A 24095-nucleotide genomic window follows, 5' to 3' on the forward strand; every position below is an offset into this window, starting at 1 on the left:
GCCTTGTCATTGAAGTAGCATAAGAAGTTAGATTTTGCCAGAGTTGTGTAAAACAGGAACTGTCTAGAGGTAAGCTTTGAATATAGCTTCAGGTGGCAGTGCAGTTGAGGTCTCTTATAGCATGGTGTGCATAGAGAAAGGCCTTAGCAATGGTGCTGTGAGGGAATCAAGAGGGCTAGTGAGGTGTGTGGCACAGCCTGAAGGAGCCGGAGAGTGCAGCTGTGTATTTTTGTCATGTGTTATCCTCAGCATCTTTGTCTTCAAGGCAAAACAACAGTAATGAGCAAAGAAAAGCTGTCCACTGTGGTGTGTCTGCAGGTTTCCCATTGTAAATCTGATACCCTTCAAGGACTCTTCAAGAAAAGCTTCTACCTGTTACTTCTAGCCCACTCTAGTGAGTCCTGGTGGAGATGGCTAAAAGTCCATCAAGTAATGTGGAAAGAGGAGTTTGAAAGGTCACCATTCTTCACTTGAAGATTCCATTTTCGTGTGGTAGAACCTGTTGCAGTCGCATAAGAGAAAGCCCTTCAGCAGAGGCTGGCCACAATCCAAGTTTCTTTTTCTGCAGTATTTGTAGGAGTGCCCAGTAGTTCCCACTGTACATCATCTGAGACTAAAGAGAAATTTTTTGCTTGGGGGGAAGAAGAGAGGGCAAGCATGCATGTTCGCTTCTTGTTTCTTTCGAGACTTCTTTCTTCCTCGAGCCTTGATGCATACTAGAAACAAACTGATGATCTGTTTGTGGTGGTCTTTCCACTTTTATCTAGAAGCAGACAAGATATAAACCTTATCTTTGTCTTTTTCTTTCAGAAGATCTTACAGTAATCCTACAAAATTGTTTTCATGACCGCACTTTCATTTAAAAAAAAAAAAAAAAAAGAAGGTAAGGTGTCTTTGTGAGATCTGTAGACTATATATGGAGAGAGCAAGTAACCAGTGTAAAGCATAGCATAATTCTCTGGTCTCTTAGTATTGATTCAACTACTCACTAAGCCTGCTTGTTCAAAATAATGTATTTGCCACTACCTTCAAAAACAATTAAGATCTTGGTTTCAGAGTTTCTAGGGCCAGTCCACAAGAATGTTTTATCTAACAATCATCTTACTCCAACTATGTGTGCATCTAGATTTAACTAGTGACATTATCAGCCTTTCATAGCTGTTATGTAAGGGGTAGCTAAGGCTTTCCTTTTTTCAGGTGCTTAGGATGAAAGAATGAAAGCAATTGAGTGCAATAATTGTTATCTTCAAGATGTTTTATATATTTTGTTTTTTGTTTTTTAGGTTTGGAAGGCGTTTTGAATCCCCTCTTTTGTGGCAAAGCATTATCATGATCATTACTATGTTACTGATGCTGAAACTGTGCACTGAAGTACGTGTGTCCAACGACCTGAACATAAAACGCCGCTCTTTTTCAGGTTAGTGACAGGGACTAGCTGTTGTGGGGTGAGTCTTTTGGAAAACAAATTGCACTGTGTTTTGAATGAAAGTTCTGCCTGAACTGCAACCCAGCCTCCTTTCTTGATAAATCAGTGTTTTACTAACTTCTTTTTTGAAATGCCTCTCTTCCAGATGAGTACTTAAAACTGCAATTTCATTTTTAAATGGGTCTTGGTTTAGTTTGGAAACTGAAGTTCTGATTAATGTTTCATATAATGCCCTAGGATATAGAGCTGAATTTCATATTGTTTTGCTAGCCTTGGATATCTTTTTTATTTTTTAAGATCCTGTTCTGTATAATAAACTAATTTTTGAACTGTACTTTCTGTCAAGTTCATAGGGTAGATCCTGATTGTATGCTGTTGCCTGAGATCTTATTTGGCAGTTACCAACACTTGCTTTTGCACAGACTTTATTTTCTGTATATTAAATTAATGGCCATCAACTGTCATGGCTTGGCAAAGTCCTGCTGGTCAGACTGGAGGAAAAGAAGGGATTGTACTGGCTGTGGGTACGAGGGCATGTAACCTGGGGAGAGTAAAAGGATACTGTCTGGACCTTCAGAGAGGGGATTAGGAAAACCAGGGCACAGATGGAACTGAATTTGGCAAGGGATGTTAAAAACAACGAGAAGGATTCTTGAGGTACATTGGACAGAAGAGGCAGGCAAAAGAGAGCATACCTCCTTTGGTAAATGAGAAAGGAGAACTGACTACAACAGGTATGGGGAAGGCCAAAGTACTAAATGAGGTCTTGGTCTTCACTGGCAGCCAGGATTCTTTTATTTCTCATGTCCATAAAGCTCACATCCCTGAGCCTCTAGGAGGGAGCTGGGGGAGTGATTTTTCTCCCCCCCCCCTTCCACCCCCTTCCCCTGGAAAGGCAGAGCAAGTCTGAGACCTCCTCATGAGATTGAATGTATACAAGTCTATGGGGCCAGGTGATATGTGTCCCAGAGTCCTGAAAGAGCTGGCTGATGTGAACTGTTCTCTGTCATATTTGAAAAGTCATGGCTGTCAGCCGAAGTCCCCAGGGACTGGTAAAAAGAAAAAGTTGCTCCAGTTTACGGAAAGGGAAGAAGGAGGACCTGGGAACTACGGGCTGGTGAGCCTCACCTCTGTGCCTGGGAAGATTGTCCCTTTCAGCTCTGCCCTTGCAAGGCCCCACCTGGAGTACTGCGTCCAGATCTGGGGCTCCCATTACAGGAAAGATGTGGAGCTGTTGAGTGGGTCCAGAGGAGAGCCATAAACGTGATCAGAAGCTGGAGCACCTCCTCTGTGAGGACAGGCTGAGGGAGTTGAGATTGTTCAGCCTGGAGAAGAGAAGGCTGCAAGGAAACCTCATTGTACCCTTTCAGTATTTAAAAAGGGATTATAAAAAAGAGAGGAATTGACTTTTTACTAGAATAGGTGGAGATAGGACAAGGGGGAATGATTTTAAGTTCAAGGAGGGAAGGTTTAGATTGGATGTCAGGGGAAGTTTTGCCCAGAGAGGTTGTGGAACTGGAGGTGTTCAAGATCCGGTTGGATGGGGCCCTGGGCAAGCTGGTCTGGTGTTAGATTTGGAGGTTGGTAACGCTGCCTGTGGCGGGGGGTTGGAACTTCACAGTCCTTGAAATCCCTTCTAACCCAAGCCGTTCTGTGATCAAAACAGGAGTTGTTGTGGTATCATAGGTATAAGATTGTCATTTTGTACACCATTTCCTTGCTTTTTTTTTTTTAGTGTGGAATTTATAGGAATTGTCACTTTTTTTGTATCTCACTGTATTCTTTATATAATCAAATATTCTTGCTCAGTGGAAGGCCTTTACTTTTTTTCCCCCCCAGATAAGAAACATCAGTAGTTTTTGTTTCTTCAGAAGAAAGATACACATCAGGACAGTATTTTGTTTGACTTACAGAATTTTGTATCACATCTTATTACAAACAAGATCAGAATTAATATTATTAGTTTTTTGTTAGTTGTTTTGCGATTATGAGTATATAACTGATTCTTGCCATCTATTCTCTTTCCTTACTCCCCAGTAATTGAGGGTCTGATTGAGCTCCAGTTATCCACAGCCTTTATTAGGCTGCAGTAGATACTGGCTGTGCAGTAGAACAATTTATCTAGTAGCTGAGGAAACTACTTCCATTCCTGCTTACTATGGAATATAGTGTGAAATTGTTAAGGTAAGTGAATTCATGTGGAACAGGGCCTGTAATGCACTTCTTGAACACCAACTGCCATGTCTGCTCGTGTTAATCTAGCAGGATGAATGACTTAACTTTTTTCAGCCCAGATTTAGCAGCAATTAGAATTTAAAATTCAGAGAGTGTTTAGGAGAGAGACATATGCTTTCTGCCTCTCAAAGCTAGCATTTCTTGAACTTGCTGAAGGGTTTTGTTTGCCTTTTTATACACACACGTGCAGTTACCATCAGTAACCTTTGGACGTAAAGGGAGGCTATTCAGTTTTGTATATAGCTCTCTTCAAACAACTCTCCCTCAGAAGTCTGTATGTCTTCTAAAGGGTAATTAGTCTTTCCCTTACCGAGTAATAGCGACTCTTCAAGGTTGTGTTGTGTTGTTTGATCCTTCCTGAAACTCAGCTTGTTACATTTAGTTAGCTAAAGAGCATGCTTTTTGCCTGCTTGTGGACCTTAATTGTTAGTCTTTAGAATGCTTGCATCCTTTGAGACCAGTTAAAATTGTTTTCTGAAGTGTAATTGATTTTGATGGAAAAATTATCTCAAGATTCATCAGACTATACAAAACAGGCGCACTGAGGACTTTGACTCTGCGAGCTATAACGTCTCAAAGTAAACATTTGACTAGTTTCAACAATACGAAATTTCTTTTAAGGAGGGCAGAAAGTTGGGTTTGTATTTCAAACCTAGTATAGGTAGGAGTGAGATCTGTGATTCTAATCCTACTCCTAATCTTATCTTGTTAGTTTTATGGTGGTTCAGACAAACTGATAAATCTATGTTCTTACTTTCTTTCCTATTAGTTTGCCAGGTCAGCAAGAAGCTATGCTTGAAGTTGGTGTTTATCATGAAACTTACAGAATCCTGAGTGGAAGGTGCACAGTATCTCTGTGATAATATCATTCTTCATGTGACTGATCTGGAATTTAAATCTTGTTCTTCTTTGCTTCTGTCCTCTACCTCAGTGTTTCTATTAGGTAATCCAAAATATTTAGAAAGTGAAGTTTTTTCCCCTTTCTTGCATTACTAGTAAATGCTGTATTTCTTCCCTAGTCATGTTAGCATGTGTTTATCATTGATCCTGATTTATACGGGACTTTTCCATATTTTTTCCATTTTTCTCACTTCACAATGGCTAGTTCAAGACATTTTAAGCACACTCTTTCTGAAGTGTTAAGGAGCAGGCTCCTTTAATCCTGACAAGCTTGTTCTGTATTTTCTAGCCTGATTTGTGGTATCACTGTTTTAAAATGTTTCAATCATATTTCAGAACATAGACATAAAACTGTTCATTTACAGACTGACACAGCATGAAAAATACAGTCTCCTGTGGACTCTCTTCTAGAAATGCTTGATTATTTCTTTTAGCTTCTTTATGAAGAGCTCATTAGGAAAACTCCTGTCAGTTATTGTGTTCTCTCAATGAAGAAGGCTGCTCTGGAAGTAATGCCTCCTATTTTATCATTTTGGCTCACAGTGTCAGAATTGGATGTTGGTGGTGTGGCAGTACATGTTGTACAGGCTTGCCAATATTCCATTATGCTGTTTTGCTGTGTGATTAATGGCAGCAACAGGGCAGTCTGACAAAATGATGTCTGATAGAAGTGTGGAAGTGTGTATGAAGTAGAAGTACAGAAATGAATTCGTCAGTGCTGCAAAGATTGTACCTATTGACATTCATCTCTGCTTGCTCAACATTTCTGGAGACCAAACGATGGATATAAGCTCAGTGAGTGGTGGGAGGTGTATTTCAGCAGTGGCAACAACAGCAGTAGCGCACCTTTGCTGTTGCAGATTTTTGAGCACTGGAAGCGGGTTCTTGTGTATTGCTGGCAAAAACGTATAGCTAATAGTGACTGTTGAAAAATAGGGTTTTGTAACTGAGAATTTGCTCTGTGCTCTATCATCTAGTGTTATTTTGCTGTTTGCATCTGTGGTAGTTTCCATGGAAATAAATAGGAGGATTACTTTCAGAGTGGCCTACCTACTTTGCAGTGACAAGATTCTCTTTTCTCACTTCTAGTCTTGCAAAGCAGGAGTGAGTTATAAGTGTCAGAGCCCATCTTGTTTGCTGCAGCCTTCTGTTTTTTTGTTTTGGTTGCATAAATGTATCCTTCAATTACATGACTTGCTCTGTCTTCAATCAGTACCTTTTTATTTGTGCAACTGTTCTGTTACTTGTTAAACTTGACTGTGTAGTCTGTTTTTAATTGCTCTGGTTTAGTGAGGGGGAAAAAAAAAGCACACAATCCCCACCAAGAGAAGAACAACAAAATCTTTAAACCACCTCAGTGGAAGGACAGCATTCTCTTCTGTAAAAGAATGCTATGAAAGCTAGTGTTACTGTGGATAAGTCATCAGCTGAGTTCAGTAGGCATGAGTAATATCTCATTCTCTTTTATCCTTTATTTAGCACCATTTTAATTCCAACTGGAATGTTGTACATGTAGATTTCCAGGCACTATCATTGTGATAACAGCTCTCCTTATTCATTGCCCATAATATACTAGTGTTGGTGCATTCACATCGATGCTGTATTGTTGATCCAGTACAGAAAGCTTTAAGGTTCAGTGGTGGTTTCTTTTGTTAAAATTGTTTTTGTTCAAAATTCTGTATTATTTCTGGGGCATGATGGTGCTATCATGCTACAGTCACATGAAAAACAATCTGCGTGTCTTGATTCCAGAACCAAGACCTTTTCAGGAAGCAGAGTACTCACTAGCTGCTAAAAGCACCTAGTCACTCTCAAAAGCATTGGCAGGCTAGGACAGAGACTTCACGGAGACTTTGAGTGACACTCAACCAAGAGTCTTCCTTTTCTTCCCCAAACTAAGCAAGCTTTGCTCTTTCTCTAACAAATATTCAATTCCAGGTATGTCCAAGGTGTTGTGACAGATACTCAGCACCATGTGCTGAAAACCAGCAAACAGCTTTTATTAAAAACAGGCTCTTCAGCATCTTTTCACAGTAGAGCCAAGGCTCAAGTAGAACTTGTGGTCTTCTGGTGTGACGTTAAGATTTTTTTTCTGATCACTTACTCACTTTTGTCTTCCTTCCAGCTGCTTGTTGTCCTAACCTGCTTTATAAATTGTACCTCATAATTGTATCTTGGATCTCCTGAAGACTGTTGATATTATCACAGAGAATCCTTCTTGCAGAATACGTCATTTTCCACTGGGGGAATTAAGGAGAGTGACAACATTTTAATATGGAGAATGATTGCAGTTGGGGTCTACTCCATCCTTGTTAACATGATTAGCTTAAGCTGAGACTTCATGAAATTAGAACAGCATTATCCACAGGAAGTAATGCAGCTGATACTATCTCAACTAGTTAAACGTCTATTTATATACTTGATGTTACTGGGATAATAACTTCTTTTCTCTGATAATGAAAAATAGATAAGTAAGAGTTGACTGTTTCTCTCCCTAGGTGAATTGCTGTTAAGTTGTGCACAGAGACTCTTTTGGGCCTTCCTGCTCTTCAACCCTATCTTAATATCACTGAGTGAGAGAGGCTTACAGAAAGCATGGAGACTAAAACTTGTCCTGTTTTGTTTTGTCTCTTATATAAGCAAAATGTACTGTGTAAATTTGAACTAAAAGACCTGTTGTTTCACATAATCATACAAATCTATTTTGTCTTTCCTTTTTTTCCTCTCTCAACTTTTCTTTTAATGTAGCTGCAGATAGTAAGGATGAAGAAATTAAAGCACCTCCCAAGAGATCTTACCTGGGTATGTACTGTACAAACCCACCTTGCATGAAGTTGTCATTCCAACTGCATATTTTGTGTTTTGCTACTCTTTTTTGTGATCGTTATTAGAAATGATTGTATGATCATTTCTATGGCAAATGTTTATGTTTTTGTGACGTATTAAAGCCTGGTGTGTGGTTTTGTTTTAATTTTCCCTTCCTCACCTCTAACTTTCATAGAAGAAAAGATGCTTTCAGCTCTATTTCATAAATCAGATTTGATGACCAGTTGAATTCATTCCATTGTGCATTTCTACAGTTACGTCTTTCTCTTTCTTCTCCAAATTACAAAGCAAAATTGATACAGGGATCCATGTCTTCAGGGTTGTATTTCTTCTCTTCCAGCCTCAACTCTTGAGGAAATAAGGAAAATTACAGGAGTATCTTTCAGCATTGTTCAGAATGCTAGATGAGAAATTTCCTACAACATCTCATTTTTCAGCCTACATCATTGTGATGATTTATGTAGTCTTTACTTCTGGACTTATCAATAGGCAGTTAAGGAATCTGGATCTCATCCTGAGAAATTCAGAATAACCATTCATCTGTTTATAATTTGAGTACTTTCTTGAGAGCAAAAGACCAATCATGTGAAGATTAAATAGGCTCTCTTCTAATTTAGATTTTATTCATCTTTTTGATCTCTCCTTTCAGATGTAGTGCCGAAATGTACCATATATTGGTTTGACAGCAGTATTTTGCAAGACAGCTTTTTTTTTGTTTTGTTTTCAAAGCATGTTTTCTGGAGTTGGTATCAAACTTGTGTTTTGCTGTTTGTCTTTGCTTGTAATAATTTTCACTGGCTTGCAACACTAACTAATGGAATGTAAACTTTAAACAGTACTGTCCTTTATGTGCCTATCTTTCCGTTGCCTTTTTACTAGTATTCGGCAGTTCTTTATTTACAGTAGCAGAGTTAGAAACAGCTGCCTGTGATCCCAGATATGATTAAGCATTTTGAAACAATCCATTGAAAGTGGTTAAAATTAAACAGAAATAAGTAACTTAATGTGACCTTTTACTCATTTCTGTGTGGGTGTTTTTTTTTTTTTAAGTTGTTTAAAAGTTGGTTAGTTTTATGCTACTCAGTCAAGGGAAGGGATTGTTCTGTATTGGTGCAGCCTCACCTTGAGCACTGGGTTAAGTTTTGGGGCTACAGTGTGAGACAGACATAAAACTGTTAGAGAGCATCCACAGGAGGGCAGTGAGGATGGTGAAGGGTCTGCAGGGCAGAGCTATATGAGGAGCAGCTGAAGTGCCTTTGTTTGTTCTGCCCAGAGAGGAAGAGACTGAGTGGAGGCCTTGTGGTGACCTACAGCTTCCTCGCGAGGGGAGCAGAGGGGCAGGTGCTGATCTCTTCTTTCTGGTGATCAATAATAGAGCCTGAGGAATGGCATGGAGCTGTGTCAGGGGAGGGTCATATTGGATGTTAGGTAGAAGCTCTTCACTGAGGTGGTTTTTGGGTACTGGAACAGGCTCCCTTTGGCAGTGGTCATGGAACCAAACCTGACAGAGTTCAGTAATTATTTGGACTATGTTCTCAGACATATGCTTGGATTTGTAGGCCCAGTGTGGATCCAGGAACTGAATTTGATAATCCTTGTGAGTTTCTTCCTTCTCAGAACAGTCAGTGATTTACTGCTTTGAGGTTTAATGATGAGTTGGCAAATCTGTTCTCTATTTTAATGGGATAATTCTTACTGGAGCAAGTAGTTGAGAAGTTTTGATATCTTTATATTTAATATGCATTCAGGAATATGTCCTGGTGGTTTAATGAGTGCTTTACATTATAGTGTAAGTCATGCCTTTGGCTGAGGGTTTAACTGAGTGAGCGATATCCTTGAATTAGTACTGCACTGCCCTCTCTCTGTGTCCCAGTTTGAGCCCAGGCAGTGCCAATTGCACACTGGTATTTATTTGTTCTGAGTAATGGGTGTGTGCACGGGGCTGGGCCAGGACCCTGGATGGGGAAAAGTCACTGCTGTGATGGTGCAGGGCAGGAAGCTGGCCACTAGGCGGTCTGGGCCGGGCCTCTTGTGGCCCACCAACTGCAGGTTGGGTATGACTGGACAAGAGATACGACAGACATGTAGGCTCAGCACTGTGTTCCTGATGTCTTAACAGGTCTGGCTGCCAATGCCTTTTGTCTGGCCCTTCTGTAGTACCTGTGAAGTTTCATGCAGCTCAGCTGTTTGTAGTCTTGTAGAAAGATGATGACTTCAACAGGTTCTGTTGAGAATACTGTGTGGCTATGAAAATACTGCTTCTGGCACGAGTACCATGTCTAATCCTTGTTGTGGTGAAGAGTTAAACCTGTGAATAGAGTCAGAATTTTGCTTGTGTTGTGTATGTTTTAGCTTAGAGTAAAAAAAGCAACTTTTAGCCACGTGGGGGTGCACTTGGGTTTCTAAATGTTGAGCAAAGCCCCAGACTGGAACTTGTGAGAGATACTCTTCTTTCAGGGCTATTCTGCTATCTGTAAAAACAGTGAATAAACAGAAATTTCGAGAAATCTTTTTCCTCATGGTGGGAGCCAGACTAATTAGTTAAACTCAGTGTCAGTAATCAAACATCTGAATGTTCATATACAGTACTTGTCTCCTGATCATGCAGATTTGGGAATGCGTGCTGCAGAGGTCCTGCTTTGGAGTGTTAGAGAGACATGATGTACTTCTCAAATTACTTACATTTTGAGCATGTCACTGCTCCTACATGCTCGATCAGATTTAGATCATAGTGGTGAGATCTGCTCTTTAAACAGGATCTTGGGATAATTTGGCTTGAGAGGGGATGCTTGTGGTTACGTGGCTGTAGCTCCTTACTTGAAGCAAGTCCAATTAGATGAGGCTGCTCAGAGTCTTGTCCAGGTGAATTGAGTATGTCCAAAGAAATGGATTCCATAACCTCTCTGACACCTGTGCCAGTGTCTGACTGTCCCTGTGGTGATCAAGTTTTTCACTGAATCATACAGTGCATTGAGTTGGAAAAGAAATAATAATAATGTTAATTATTCTTAATGAATGAAATTATATGTGAAGGTGATGATCCAGGTACCTCCAAATTGTTGCACTCAGTCTAACTTTTTTATCCATTACATTTTATTTCCTATGTGTCTTATTAGCCTTCTGTCATTTAAAGTGTGCTTGAAATCTGAAGTTACTAGTTTCTTCTGAGCTAGAAATAAGGAATGTATTTAATAAGACTACATTTCAGAAGTCTGTAATTATAAATAAAGACGTTAATGTAGTATTTCCTTGTGCTAGATATTGAAAGGCATATATTACTGAAGCACCAGTGCTTTGCTATTTTAATTAATTACTGCATCAAGGGAAAACAAAATGTGATTTTTTTGACCTGAGTGATAGAATAGCTGGGATTGAAAGGGACTTCTAGAGATCATCAAGTCCAACCCCCTGCTGAAGCAGGTTCCCTACAATAGGTCACACAGGTAGGTGTCCAGGTGGATCTTGAATATTTCCAGAGAAGGAGACTGCACAGTCTCTCTGGGCAACCTGTTCCAATGCTCTGTCATGCTTACCACAGAATCACAGAAAATCGGTACCTAGAGTTTATGCTGTGTTAGCATGGGTGTGGTTTCACCCACTATTTTAAATGTAATGTTTATACTTCTCATGGTCACAACGGTGCACATCAAAAGTAGTATACTCCAAAAGTGTGCAATATTGTATCATCTGTGACTATGAAGATAATGAAGAATTACTTCATACCTGTTGAAAAGGATGGCTTCTGTGTGTAATGGATTTTACTGCAAAAGAAAGAGCACTTTAGATGTCGTGCTTTCAGCCTGTAATGTACTATACTGATGATTCCTGAATTATAAACAGTTAGGGATAGCTTTATTTTCCTGAAAGATTCTTACCTTCTCCACTGTATGTTCCCAATTCATGAACAGTAATTCTCACCTAAGAGATACTTACTGGAAAAGGATTGTCAAACCCCAGACTGATGTTTCAACTAAAAATGTATGTATATCTACATTGCACTCCAAGTTAGCCAGTATCCTTGGGCTGTTGGCTTTTGGGAGAAGATGAAGGAAATTGCATTTTCTGCCTGAGGTCTGTAACAGGAGAACTAAGCAGCAGCTCATAGGTGGTGTGTATGCCATGTGAGTGGTGAGGAAGGATGAATCAGGGCAGGGGACTGGGTTGCTTTGTCTTTCCTGTGCGTTTTTGATCTGTTGTTGGCATCAGAAAAATGTGTGCAGTCAGCTCTGTTTTGCTTTCACCTTCACTTAGTCTGGGACTGCTTCTGCTACTCGGTGCTTTGGGCTCGACATGGAGAAACATCTTAAATTTCAGTTTTTTCACATAAAAGAAAAGGCTTTTGACTCCCATGTCATCTGCAGAAGGTGAAGACAAGCCTGTTTGTTTCTGCTGATTGCAAAGGGCCTGAATCGCTAGCTCAGACTCTTCAGTTGGACTTCATTCAGATTGTTCAGACTTGCTGGGATGAATACTGCAGGCTGTGGTGTTGAAGATCAGCTGTGCATCATATAATGCTTCCCAATCTCCATTACAAAGTTTTGCTTGCTAATTTTCTGAGACCACAAGTTCACAATAGTCCTTATTAATGTAGATTTTCTTTGAGTCTATTTTTTATGAACCTGCTGGCAGAAGGCATGCTGAAGAACAGAAGCCAAAAGAAACATCCCTCTGGTGCAATACTAAATTGTCACTTCTGATGTTGGTAAATTAACTGGTTGTCTGAAGAGCAACTTACAGATGCTGATGAGAAAAAATTGCCTATGAATTATTCCTGGATATTGAAGAGGGAGGCATTGTGGAGAACAGCATAGAGCTAGATATTCATTGCAAGGGCTCTTCAGAGGGGATGCTGCAGTAGCAGGGGCTTGGTTATACTAATAAATACTAATAACTAAACTCTTGGCTAGTTGGGCTTTCAGTAGTGTGAGAAATTTTCCTTCTGGATTTAGTCTTTTAAACATCTTTCTATGCCCATGCTCTGTCTCACTCAACTTCTGAAGAAGTGCAGTACATTATCTTTCTTTCCTCTTTGTATGATACTTTGATACAATAAATTGCTGTAGAGGAGATGATTGCAGTAAATACTAAAACAAATAATTTAAGTTTGTACCAGTAAGAGGTGTGTTTAAAAGGAAAAAGTCAAAGTTATTGTTAAAGTTGATCTATAGCAGCTAATAACAGTGTAATGTGTCTGGAAAGAAGAACTAGCCCATCTCATTCATGATTAAATAGATAGAAGGTTTTCCATCCCAGCCTGTGGTGATCAGGTGACAATGCAGTGTTCAGCAGTGCTGGCTTAAACAGCTGCTTGTCAGGTCACTGGCTGTACTCCTATAGGATTGAGCAGGACGTTGTGATGGTGGAGAGACAGGATGAGGGGAGAAGGATTTCTGTGTATTGCTGAATACACCTTGGAGCCTTTATCCTTTCAAATAGCTGTTTGGTTTTTAGCATGTTAGAAATACATTAGATGGTCATGCATTAGATTTTTTTTTTTTTGCAGCATCATCAAATTCCCTTTGTTTCAAAATCGTTTCAAAATCATTTCAAATCGAAAACATGGAATAACATAAATGAACTACAGCATACTGCATTTATATTTTGGAGAGATTTAAAAAAATAGTGGTTCTCTTTTTAGATAACTTTTACTAAGCTTTACTTATTTTTCTGGCCACCTCATCTTTCTGTGCTCTGAGTCACTATTCAAAGGCAGAGAGGAAAGTGGGTGTTCATTCACCTCGTGTTGTTTGCTGTTGTTTGAATAAATGTAACATTTATTCAGCTAACCTGAAAAAGTAAAAAATGGTTCTTGCAGAGTGAAATAAAACTTTCTAAGCTCTGCATCCAGTGAAGTAGCCAGTAAGTATTTGAATTTAGTATGTGATTCTTAAAACATATCAAAGTAGATGCAGAACTATTTAAATAATAGATTGGTAAACATAGGCCTCAGTAAGTGTGCAGTCATGTTTTAAATTTTTAATTAGTTCTGTTCTTCAGAGAAATGTTTTTAATGTTTAAATTTCATTTCATCTTGTTACTAAAATAATTATGTATGTTGTGTGTAAGATGATGATAATACTGAGTGAGATTGGGGAAAAAAGGGTGTTCATGAAAAGGTGCTTCTTTGTGTCCTCTTGAATCAGCAACAGATAAGGTTTTGGTTTTTTTTTTTTTTTCTTCTGCAAATCATTTGTAGCAAGGGTCAGGACATATGCAGCCAGCTTCTTTGATTGCTTGTAATGAGCATGTTTCTTTCTTAACAAAGAAACTACGTGACCGACCTTCCTGATGTTCTGAATACTTGCTTTATTACGTGCCCTACTTTCTCCTTGCTCTGCTCTGTGATCAATATGTATTATACCTATTGCACCATCCTCCATGGGCAGGGGAAAAAATCCAAAACCCAGAATTTAGTTTTGAGAGATTTGTTTTGACTTAAATGGCCTTGTTCAACTTGTTTAATTCCATAGACATAGCTGGTGTTGAAAATCTTCAGGGGCTGGGGCTAGATAATTAAGGTCCCTTCCAATCCAATCTATGAATGATTCTCTACTCCCTTTCACCTGTTTGTTTGTTGGTTTTTTGTTGTTGGTTTTTTTTAGTCCGTTCATAATAACCACTGGAACTTGAAATGACTTCTTGCTTATGTTGAAGTTTTATGTTGCTGCCTTTCTCTGGTCTTTGTACCCTGTAGTATAGGGTACTTTGTTGTAATCAAAGGAGTTATTTTAAGGAAGTTTCTTCTGCTTTAAAGAATTTAAAGCAAAATTTAATTGTGTCTTCAGAGACACTGTTTACTTCCTTAAACCGCTCTTCATTCCCTGTTGGGAGTAGGATGCCCTAGAACATGTAACTGCACACTCAGTGAACAGAGCAGAATGTCAGAGTGATTTAAGATAGTCTTAAACACAACTTTCTCATTAAGTTTGTGTGCAGTAGATGTCAAAGATTGATGAATTACTCATGGATATGCCTGCTGTTCAGCACTTGATCACTTATGGTTCGTCTGTTGTCTTTATTCCCATTCTCTGCCCTCCTGGTTCAGGGATGTGTCAAGGGCTTGGCAGATGGCAGAACCCTGCATTATGTGGACAGGAGTGCCAAGGGCTGTACTCTGTGGTGGCAGAGGCGTGGGCAAGCACAGTGCGCTGTCTTCTAATTGTATTGCTTTGTTTTTTGTTTGTTGTTTTTTATATTAATAAAGGGATATAACAGCTGAAGTCTTTTGCCTGCAGCAGCAGTTAAACTGACCTTGCTGCCAATCAGCTTGGCACCCAAGTTTTTCCTGATACTCCTTTCTATCTTGTTCACCCCTAGCTCCATTTCCCTCCCCCTCCCCCCCCACTTTCATCTTGCTACTTCAGTTACTCTGACAGAATGGTTTCTGGGAATACATTTTGGACCAAATATGGGAATGGATCTGGCTTTTTTTTTTTCTTTTTGAGGTAGAGTACTGAAAAAGAGGAAAAACTTGCATTCTGTGGCTTCAGTGGGAAGTATTTCAAGGAACTAAACTGTCCTGCTGTAGCTGGAGGGCGATGAGAGGGGCTTGTACTTCTGCTTGGAAACATGAGCAGCTTGTGAGTGCATTACCTCTACTGCTGTCAAAGTAATAAAAACTTAATTATCGTGTCTCCTACTGTTACCTTTCTTTGCAGATCCTAAAATACTTTGCATAATGGAGAATTAAACTGCAGACATCAGGTGTTCTGGTATTCAGAAATGCATCTTGCGTAACAACCAATTCTCGTGTCGAAGTAGAGATTAATGTGTGGTCTAACTAACAACTGGGAAGTTGTAGGGGAAGTTCTGTTTCAGGGCAGCTCCATTTCAGTTGACTTCTCCAGTTACAAGTGCCGTAATCAGTAAAACAGGCTGTAAGTACTCAAGTGAAACTCTGTACAAGGTTCCTTCCCCACAGATTCTTCCTGCTAATGCATTAACGTCATTTCTGGAAGTTGTTCCTTTTTGGTCACTGTATACAGAAATTTAGGTACATGCAGACATGTTGTAAATAGAATATATTTTGGCTTAAAGGTGTAAGAGAATACTCTAGACTGTAAGTTTTGGAAAACCTTCCACTACCAGAACAGTCGTGTTTTTTTTTTTTTTTTTTTTCCTTTCCTTAGAAAGCCATATGAAGGGTAAGATTATTTCCTGCTTTATGTATCTGGAAAACTTCTTTTTCTTCAAAGTGGACTGGTTACACAGTCAGCTTTGCAAATGTCAGGATCCTTACCTGGTGTTTATGCTAGCAAATAATAAATTGCATTTGAGATTTTTCTGCTAGTGCTGGCCGAAAGTTGATGAATTTGATGTTGGAGATGAGCGTCGTTGCTGGTGGATGGTCACGTGTTAATGAATACAGACATAGATGATTTCAGTGAATGTTTGATCACTGTTGTTTATCTGTAAAGGGATTTATGCTTAAGGAGACAATGTTTCCTGACCTCATATGTCTTGTGACTGGTCCAGGGTCCACTAGGATGTAGAAAAACCATTGCTGAAGGTGCTTATTTTGAATCAGAGAGGGCAAAAATTTGAACCTGTTTTCCAATCCTATGTGTATGTTTGCCTCTCTTCCTCCTCACCCAGGCTTTCCAACTCTTACTTTCGTTCCTGTGTAAAGCTAAAGTCCAGAAATATTCTTTTTTCAAAATTGAATCCTTGTTCACCAGTCTACCATTTTGTTCTTAATTGCAAGTGATACTTGAAAAGAAATCCTTGTGTGGTCATTTTGAGGTATGAGCACCTTTGGAAAGGAGTTTTGAGTATTAAAGAAAATGTCTGACATTGTCGTATATGAGTCAGGGTGTGAGAAAGGCAAATGAAAAAAGAGCAGAAAGCTCCCTATGCTTCATGCATGCTTACGATAATTGTAAACCAGAACTGTTGATACTGAAAACAGGTTTTCCTGAGGTTAATGCAAGCAATTGCTGATACATGTTTAGTAGGCCACACGATATTTCAGTGAAGGAAGCAGCTGCACAGTGCATTACTGTTTGGATACTAAATTAGTAGGGCACTTTTGAGGACTGGAATTTGTCTTGCCTTATGATGAGTTACCTAGGAAACAAGGAGAGATAATTTGCTGTATTATCTGTGCAACCTGCTGTAATCTGTGGCATTGTGGTATCTGAGGCAGCCTGGATCTGAACTAGTGCATGGCTTGGTTTTGTAGTATTTAGAATTATTTTTATTTATCTAATTGTAGTCTTTGCATGGAGTATGATTATGATGAGTGAACATTGTTTCCAACATTATAGTACTCTTGGTATCTTTTCAGACTTAGACTTCAAAGAATAAGCTACAGTACTATTCAAAATTAACTGTTTTCATAGAGAGTTTGTATCTCCAGCTACAGGAATGTGGAGCCAGGGCAATCTGCTCTGCAGTACTCGGGTGATTCCTGTTTAGGAAAAAGTCTTTTTTCTGGAGTCCATTGTGTACAGCCTGATAGGACTGTGGGTGATAGCTTAGATAAACCATGCTGAGGATAGTGGAAAATACAGAATGATTGGAAAATGAGTATCTTGCTGCTATGTATTCTTCTTGCCATAGCATCCATATATACCATCCGTGCTTAGCTTACTGTCTAAAAAAAAAAACTGGTTTACGTAGTCAGCTGAGTATCTATTCAAAAGAAGAGTGAGCGTGGCAGTAATCTGCTGCCTTCATTGTTAGTGTATTGAGAGCAGAGGCCTGACTTCAGATCACCTGCAGGTGAAGGATTGTTTTTTTGTTTTGTTTTTTTTTTTTAGTTTGAGTTGCTGTGAAATTTTTGATGCTCTTGACCAGGAGGTGGGCAGAATCAGGAATGTTTGCGGCCAGAGTTATCAAAGCTCCTTCTGCTGAGGTGCTCCATGGGCTTCCTGTCTTTCTTCCCTTGCTTCTCCTTGAGACACTCTTTCTGAAGTCTGTGCTTTCACTCTCTCTGTGATTTATGAGGCTGTTCGTGCCTCTTTCACTCCAACTTCCAAGTACATAGCTGGTTTTCCATAGCATTGATCGGTTCACTGCTGCTATATTTCAGTGGCATTCCTAGCTATATGATTCATCTAATTGTTAAGCTGTCTTCCTCCATCAGTCATCTTGTAAGTCAGCCAATAGCTGCTTTTCCCAGCTTTTGAGATGACTTCATGGAGACAGTGTGTGTGAAGGATGGTCAGAACACTGGAGTAGAAAGAAGAGAGTTGTCTTCTGTACGAAACGGAGCGCAGAAATAGCAGTAACACGGTAGATAGCTTCAGTACTGATGTGTTTGAGAAGGCTAATTTTCCTCACAGAGGAAATGAAGTCCTATACTTAGAGGTATGTTGTGCTGAGGAACAGTATGGAAAGTGAGTGAGAAGCTCTGAGGTGGGGCCAACGCTGGAAGAAAATAAGGCAGATATTGCCCCGCTCTCGTGTAATTTTTTTGAGGTGAGCTTGATACGACAAAATGGAGATCTAGTATAAGAGATTATAAAGGCTGGTGACACCACATAAAATGAGGTGAGAAGTAAGCTGAGTAGGTGCTTTCAAAGGAAATAAAACAGATTTCATTAAATGATTATAATTTGTTTTAGGTAGGCTATTATTTTCAGAAATTCAAGACTCTGTGTTGTTTCACTTCTGAAGAGGAAGAAGAGACAGTTGAGTTTGGGTACTGGTGTGGAGGCCAAATAAGAAGGGGATGCAGGACAGGAATGTTTTAAGATTGACATGTGAAGAGATGCTTGAATGCTGTGGTGGCAGGGCTGTGCAGGTGCCAAAAAGTATGTAGGGATGCAGAAATTCCCAAATCACAGGCCTGAAGGAATGAAGACAAAAAGTGGTGATAGTAATATCTTCATCTATGCAAGGTGATGGATCCCTTAATCTTTTTTTTTTTTTTTGGAAGAGGAGGAATTAGAAATTGAATTAGAATTGAATTAGAGCCAGACATTCTTGGTGCTAAACTCTCATTTCCTCTCTTTTGAGGAGACACTTGAGTGAAAGATAGCAAGTTCCTCTTCAGTTCCAGTGAATGTAAAAGACATGCTGTCTCCACACAGCATGTTGAAGATTTCTATCATTTCTTCAAAAAATGAAGAAAGAAAATCTAAATGTATCAATTTTCACTCTCTAGTGCTAAATCTTTTTGTCTTTCTGAAAGAAAGGAAGAAAGTGCCTAGCTGGATACAGAGCTGGTAGGAAGTTATGTATCACCCAGTAAGTCATTTGAAGCCTTCCAGTTCTTACAACACCAGTTATTTCCTGAGTCGCTTGTGAGGTATGCAGGAATTTCAGAAAGAAGGTGGGAGAAACTCACCAGCTGACTGGGAGCTGTTGGGAATAGGCAAGATGAGAGGTGCTGACCCATGGGTGTCCAACCTCTTGGCTTACCTGGACTGTACTGCGTGAAAAAGAATTGTTTAGGGCTGCCTTTACAAAGATTGCTCTGAAAGTAATGTCTCCTGATTCCACGGAGGAAACTGCATCAGATACAAATATCACAGTAACACTACTTAATAGAGCAAAGTCTCAGCTACAAAGTGTTCTTTTTCAACAGCCACCAACATTAGCTACGCATTTTCACCAGCCATGAACAAGAGCCTGCATGCCACGCTGGTGACCATCTGCTCCAGAAGAGAGAACCTGCTGTCACCACTGATGAAATGCACTGCCCACCACTTTACTGTGCTTACATCCACTGTTTGCCCTCCATAAGTGTTCAGTAATCATCAGTGAATGTCAATGGGTACAGTTTTTTTTCAGCACAGAATTCATTTCCACACCTCTGCTTCATGCACACCTCCATGTCAGATGCCGTTTTGTCAGATCAACTTTCTGCTGCCATCTGTCACATAGCAACAAAATATAATGAAATTTTGTCAGGAAGGTTGAACCTTATTGCCATATAGCTGACATCCATCTCTGACATCGTAGGCAAACATAATAAAGTAGGAGGCATTACTTTCAGATCAATCCTTGTAAAATACATGAAATATAGCTAATGCATATAAACAACAAAACTTTTAATTTTTAATGTTTCTTTCATAAAACATATAAAAAAGAGAGCAACAAAAACATAAATCTAGTGGGATATGCGAACTTGTTTTAGTGCAACTAACGCATCAAGATGGTTCGATGGCAGTAGTTGCCATTCTTAGCTTTCAAGCTGTTCATCAGGTTTTTGATGAAATTTTATTCTTCCTGTTCTTCATCTTTGAAAACAGTTGTTCACAAACGTGCATACTTCCAAGAAGTGATAACATGAGTAAGATGTGACAGTGAAGTGAGGGCAATTTCTCTCTGGTATCTTGTAAAAGTATGATAAAGAGATCAGATCAAATTTTTGATTGCAAATCTATACCTTCCATTTGAAATTTCGTACATGTGTTTATGTCAACTGAAAACTTAGTCTCAAATATACAAAAAAATGGATTATTTTTTGGCCATCTTGAAACTTCTGAAATTCCTTTATCAAAAGGGAAAGCACAGCTGCCTGTTTTTTTTTCTAGTCACAGGACTGCATTTAGCCAATGTATCAAAATGCATGAAATTATTTGCCATAACTTAAGTACTGCACCCTCCCCATACCCTGGTTTCAGCCCAGATAGGCTTAATAGCATACCGATGTTTGGCTGTTGGTGAGTGATGGTTGCATGCCCAGGGATGCACAGTGGAGCTGCCATGATGGTGTGGAGCAGGGGGCAGGCTGCATTGTGAGCAGTGCCAGACAGGGTACTGCTCACAAGTTGGACATGCCTGTGCTAATCCATGTGCTCGTCTGCATCCTGCTCCAACCCTGAAATTGGGATTGCTGGGAGGCCAGTGATGCTGGAGGCAGGAGGGATCTGGTACAACTGAAGGACTGCAGGTATACAGAATTCAGTGCCAGGATCCCAATTTCTGTTGTAGGTGCCTCCCGAGTCCTCTTCAGGGATGTGGCAAAATTTATTTTATGATAAAGCTGTTGATTGCAGTGCCAGAGCATACCTTGGGGCAGTCAATCAACGTGTGTGGTCTGAGTTCATTTCTCTTCTCAGCCAGGGATTGCAAGTCTCTGTTTTCCAACTGGTATAAGAGTTGAGATAATGAGAGGCATCACATTTGCCTGCTGCTGAGAGATGATCCCCCTTTTACAGCAGAGATGACGAGCTTCTTGAGCCAAAGAGCGTGTGAGAGGGAGCCTGTCTTATAGCCCAGTGGTTAAGATTGATAGAACAGCAAATTGTAAATCTTAGCTCCTGCATCCTTGAACAGTGTGTGCATTTTACAGACCATGGATAATAACCTGACATATTCCCTAGCCATGACTGCAATTTGTAACTGTTCCAGGCTGGCTGAATTAATGTTATCAGTCCCTTTCACAGAACCTAGGTCTTGAGGTTTTGTATTCCAGTGTTGTTAAGGTAGGGATTGGATGTTTGACTGGAAACTCATCTACTTTGCAAAGATAGGCTATTTAAGGACTTGGGATAAATGTTGTTATAGGGTATGCAGCAATAGGGTAGGGGATAATGATTTTAAACTGAAACAAACCAGATTTAAATTACATTTTAGGATGAAACTTGCTACTGTGATAGAGTTGAGGTTGCATTTTTTTGGATGTCAATCTTTGCTTCACTTTCCCAAAGGAACTAAAGTGGTAGCTGACATCATAAAATGCTTTTTAGCTAAATATGACTTAACTGTTTGAGCCTCTGTGTCATGTTCAAGTGAGAGTCAACATGCATCACTTAAGCATTAATTCTACACCAGAATCTTGAATTTTCTACTTGCAGTTTGGCTTGATTAATGTTAACCTACAACTGTTGGCAATACTGTTTCTGTCTGCTTTATATTTTTCATGTCTAACATGCAATATGCCTCTCAGAGGAGGTCTTTTAATTTCATCTTTCTTTACCCTCAATCTGTGTAGACCTTTCTCCAGTTACTACACAAAAGATCAGCTGAGCTGCTCCTTCCCTGGCATCAATAGGATTTTCCAGCATAAATCTCTCATCTATAAATGGATCAAGATGTTTATAATGCGGCTCCCTGTGTGGATTAAAGACCTCAAGCATGGGTAATAAGATCATACCTTTCACTGCAGTAATGTCAGTTAGATCAAACCCAGACCCTAGTGACTGGGAGTTACCGTTTCAACTAAATAGACTAAGCATGGTTACAAATTCATGTCATGAATTTTATTCTGGGCAGGACGAGGATCTTGTGAACAGTGGAGTGAACACTGCAAGCAGTGCCTGGCCATTTCAGAGATTAGAAAGAAATGCATCTGGTCTTGGTCGGATTTTGAGATATTTGGTAGAAATATATTGTGGTGCGGTAGAGTTTCCTGTTTTACCTTTTTAGAAAAAAAGAGTGATATCTGCAGAGGAGACAAAACTGGGACCTACGTTAAAGGACAGATATGCTACTACTTCTTATTTTTTTCTTTAGGTAAGCCATTCTTTTTTTCCCTGGAAGTAGTTGGTTATGTGCAGTGTCCTAAAATAGACTATAGCATTTGGAAAGTAAATCTGTTAAATAGAACAATTAGTGATTACATATTGGACTGTTTTTAATATAATTCAGATATTTTTTCTGAAAGGCTAATGCAAAGGTTCTGATTGTTCTTCTCTCATTTTTCTGTTCTTTCAAGGAAAACATTATCAAGCAAATTATAGTGGAAACTAGAGTTTATTCTTAATCTAGTACAGAGAAAGAGACACTGTATAGCCTCATTAGGGTTTTGAGCAAGAGACTAAACAGAAGAGAATCTGTCTCTTTCCTTTTAGTAATTAACTATTGCTTCAGCTGGAGCCCTGTGTCACACACCTGTTCTCTCATCTAGGTATGTTATTATAACAGAACTAATGCTTAAGATTTTCAGGCCAAGAATGATGACTAAATGACCTGAACACCAGATTTCTTGTCTGCCCAATACTAATTTGAGAGATGTGAGTACTTAAGATGAATGGAAATGGACTTCAGTACAGCAATACTAATAGCACATGTCAGTGTTCACACGGCTTCATTGAGGTCAGCTACAAAATCCATGGCTTATGCAAGTACTTAAGCATGCGACTGCCTCATGGATTTTGTAGCTGACTTCACAGAAGCCGTGTGAACACTGACACAAACTTGTAACTTCGGCACCTGTATGTTGGTATGATTCTTTCATTTTTGTTAATAAAATTAATTTGGGGAAATAAAGAATCACTATACTATGATAAATATCTTAAAGAGGATCCTTGAGCATGTGGAAAACAAAGGCAGAAATGAGAGCTGCACGGAGGGTTTGGTAAGTGAGAGGCTGAGAGTCCTGCATGTAGAAGGTGCCATGCAAGCAAGTTTCAAGCTGAGCCTTAGGGTTATGATTTGAGATACAATGACTGTATAGGCAGCTTGAGAGCCAAGATGGTCTCTTCTACAGAGGGTACTGTCTGGAGGAGTAAGGTTTATGTGCTCTTGCCTATGGCTGCTACTAGCTGCTGATTTTCTGGTATTGGTCTGAATCAGTGTTTTGAACACTGTGTAATGTTGAATGACCCTTGCTGGAAAATCAGTTCAGGTCTTCCTCCTAGTGTGCTTGAATGCAAGAATTACAAAAAACGATTTCCTTTTTAAGGGCTAAAAGCCAGTGCTTGAAGTGTTTTTAAAAAGACCTAAGATTCTTTGAGAAATAATTTGGTAAAAGTAAATATTACATCTTACTCGAAAAACAATAGTAGCTCTCCTTTTCTGGAATGGAGGTTGCTTTTTTAAATGGCCAGATTTTCTCTCACCTACTTTATTTCTGCTGTTAATTATTCTGTCCCCATAGGAAGCCCAAACACCTCTTTACCAGAGACTGTCTCTTGCTATTTTAAAGTTGGAATAGTGTCAAATCTGTTCTGTTAAGCCATTTGCTTGGTATTGCTCAAGAAGCTGAGAACATCGTGGCAAAATTTGAGTGAATTTCCTTTGTTCTCCCTCTCACTACTTTATGTTAGAATGAGGATAGAACAGAACAGTTCAGTTAGAATGGACCTTGAAAGATCACGAAGTCCAACTGCCTGACTTCTTCAGGGCTAACCAAAAGTTAAAACACATTTGTGAGGGCATTGTTCAAGCACATCTTGAACACTGATAGATTAATTGAACATCAACCACCTCTCTAGGAGTTCTCTCCCATTGTCTGTCCACCCTCATGGCACAGATCAGCAAAGTGGAGGGAATAGAAAGTCTGGGCATTGTTTTCCTTGTCATTTCTTTCTGACTCCTCCTATTCTCTCTAGAAAACACATTAGGAATTAAGAAAAATGATTAAAATACTTCCTGCTTTTGTTGTAGTGTCTGTCTTATGTCTTACATTTTCTGCTTCATTTTGTTTTATTCTTCCTTTACCTCCAGAAAGGAAAGACTTCACAGAGCACACAGTGCATGCATGATGCTGTCATGCTGAATTGGCTCTGCCAGCACTAGGTCTATTTTTTATTTAGTCATGCATCCTTGCCAGTGGATTCTGAGGCTGAGGAGCCACTGCCATAAACTACTGAAAGTGTACATCACTGACAGAGCTGCTGTCAATGTATGGTAATTATTTTAGTTCTGGATAATGGCTGATACAGTACTATAAAAAATGCTATGCTATAGGTTGAATATGGCTTCTGGCTAGTTTTGCTTTCCTTTTTGTATGGCAAAGTAAAATTATTTAACTGGATGCAGTAGTTGTCTCGAGGTGTGATTTTGCTGAGTACTGAAAAAGGGAAATTAA

At 39.4% G+C, this 24095-nt stretch overlaps 1 protein-coding gene across 1 annotated transcript in view; it reads left to right on the forward strand.

Annotated features, from left to right (window-relative positions):
- Window positions 1-24095, forward strand: part of SLC66A2 (solute carrier family 66 member 2) — a 57300-nt gene that overhangs the window by 13085 nt on the left and 20120 nt on the right. Inside the window, exons 3-4 of the mRNA XM_010708272.2 lie at window positions 1284-1417; window positions 7310-7363. Coding sequence (XP_010706574.2) covers window positions 1284-1417; window positions 7310-7363 — 188 coding nt within the window. The remainder of the gene's footprint in view (window positions 1-1283; window positions 1418-7309; window positions 7364-24095) is intronic.

This window comes from Meleagris gallopavo, chromosome 3 (genome assembly GCF_000146605.3).
Source record: "Meleagris gallopavo isolate NT-WF06-2002-E0010 breed Aviagen turkey brand Nicholas breeding stock chromosome 3, Turkey_5.1, whole genome shotgun sequence".
Taxonomy (NCBI): domain Eukaryota; kingdom Metazoa; phylum Chordata; class Aves; order Galliformes; family Phasianidae; genus Meleagris; species Meleagris gallopavo.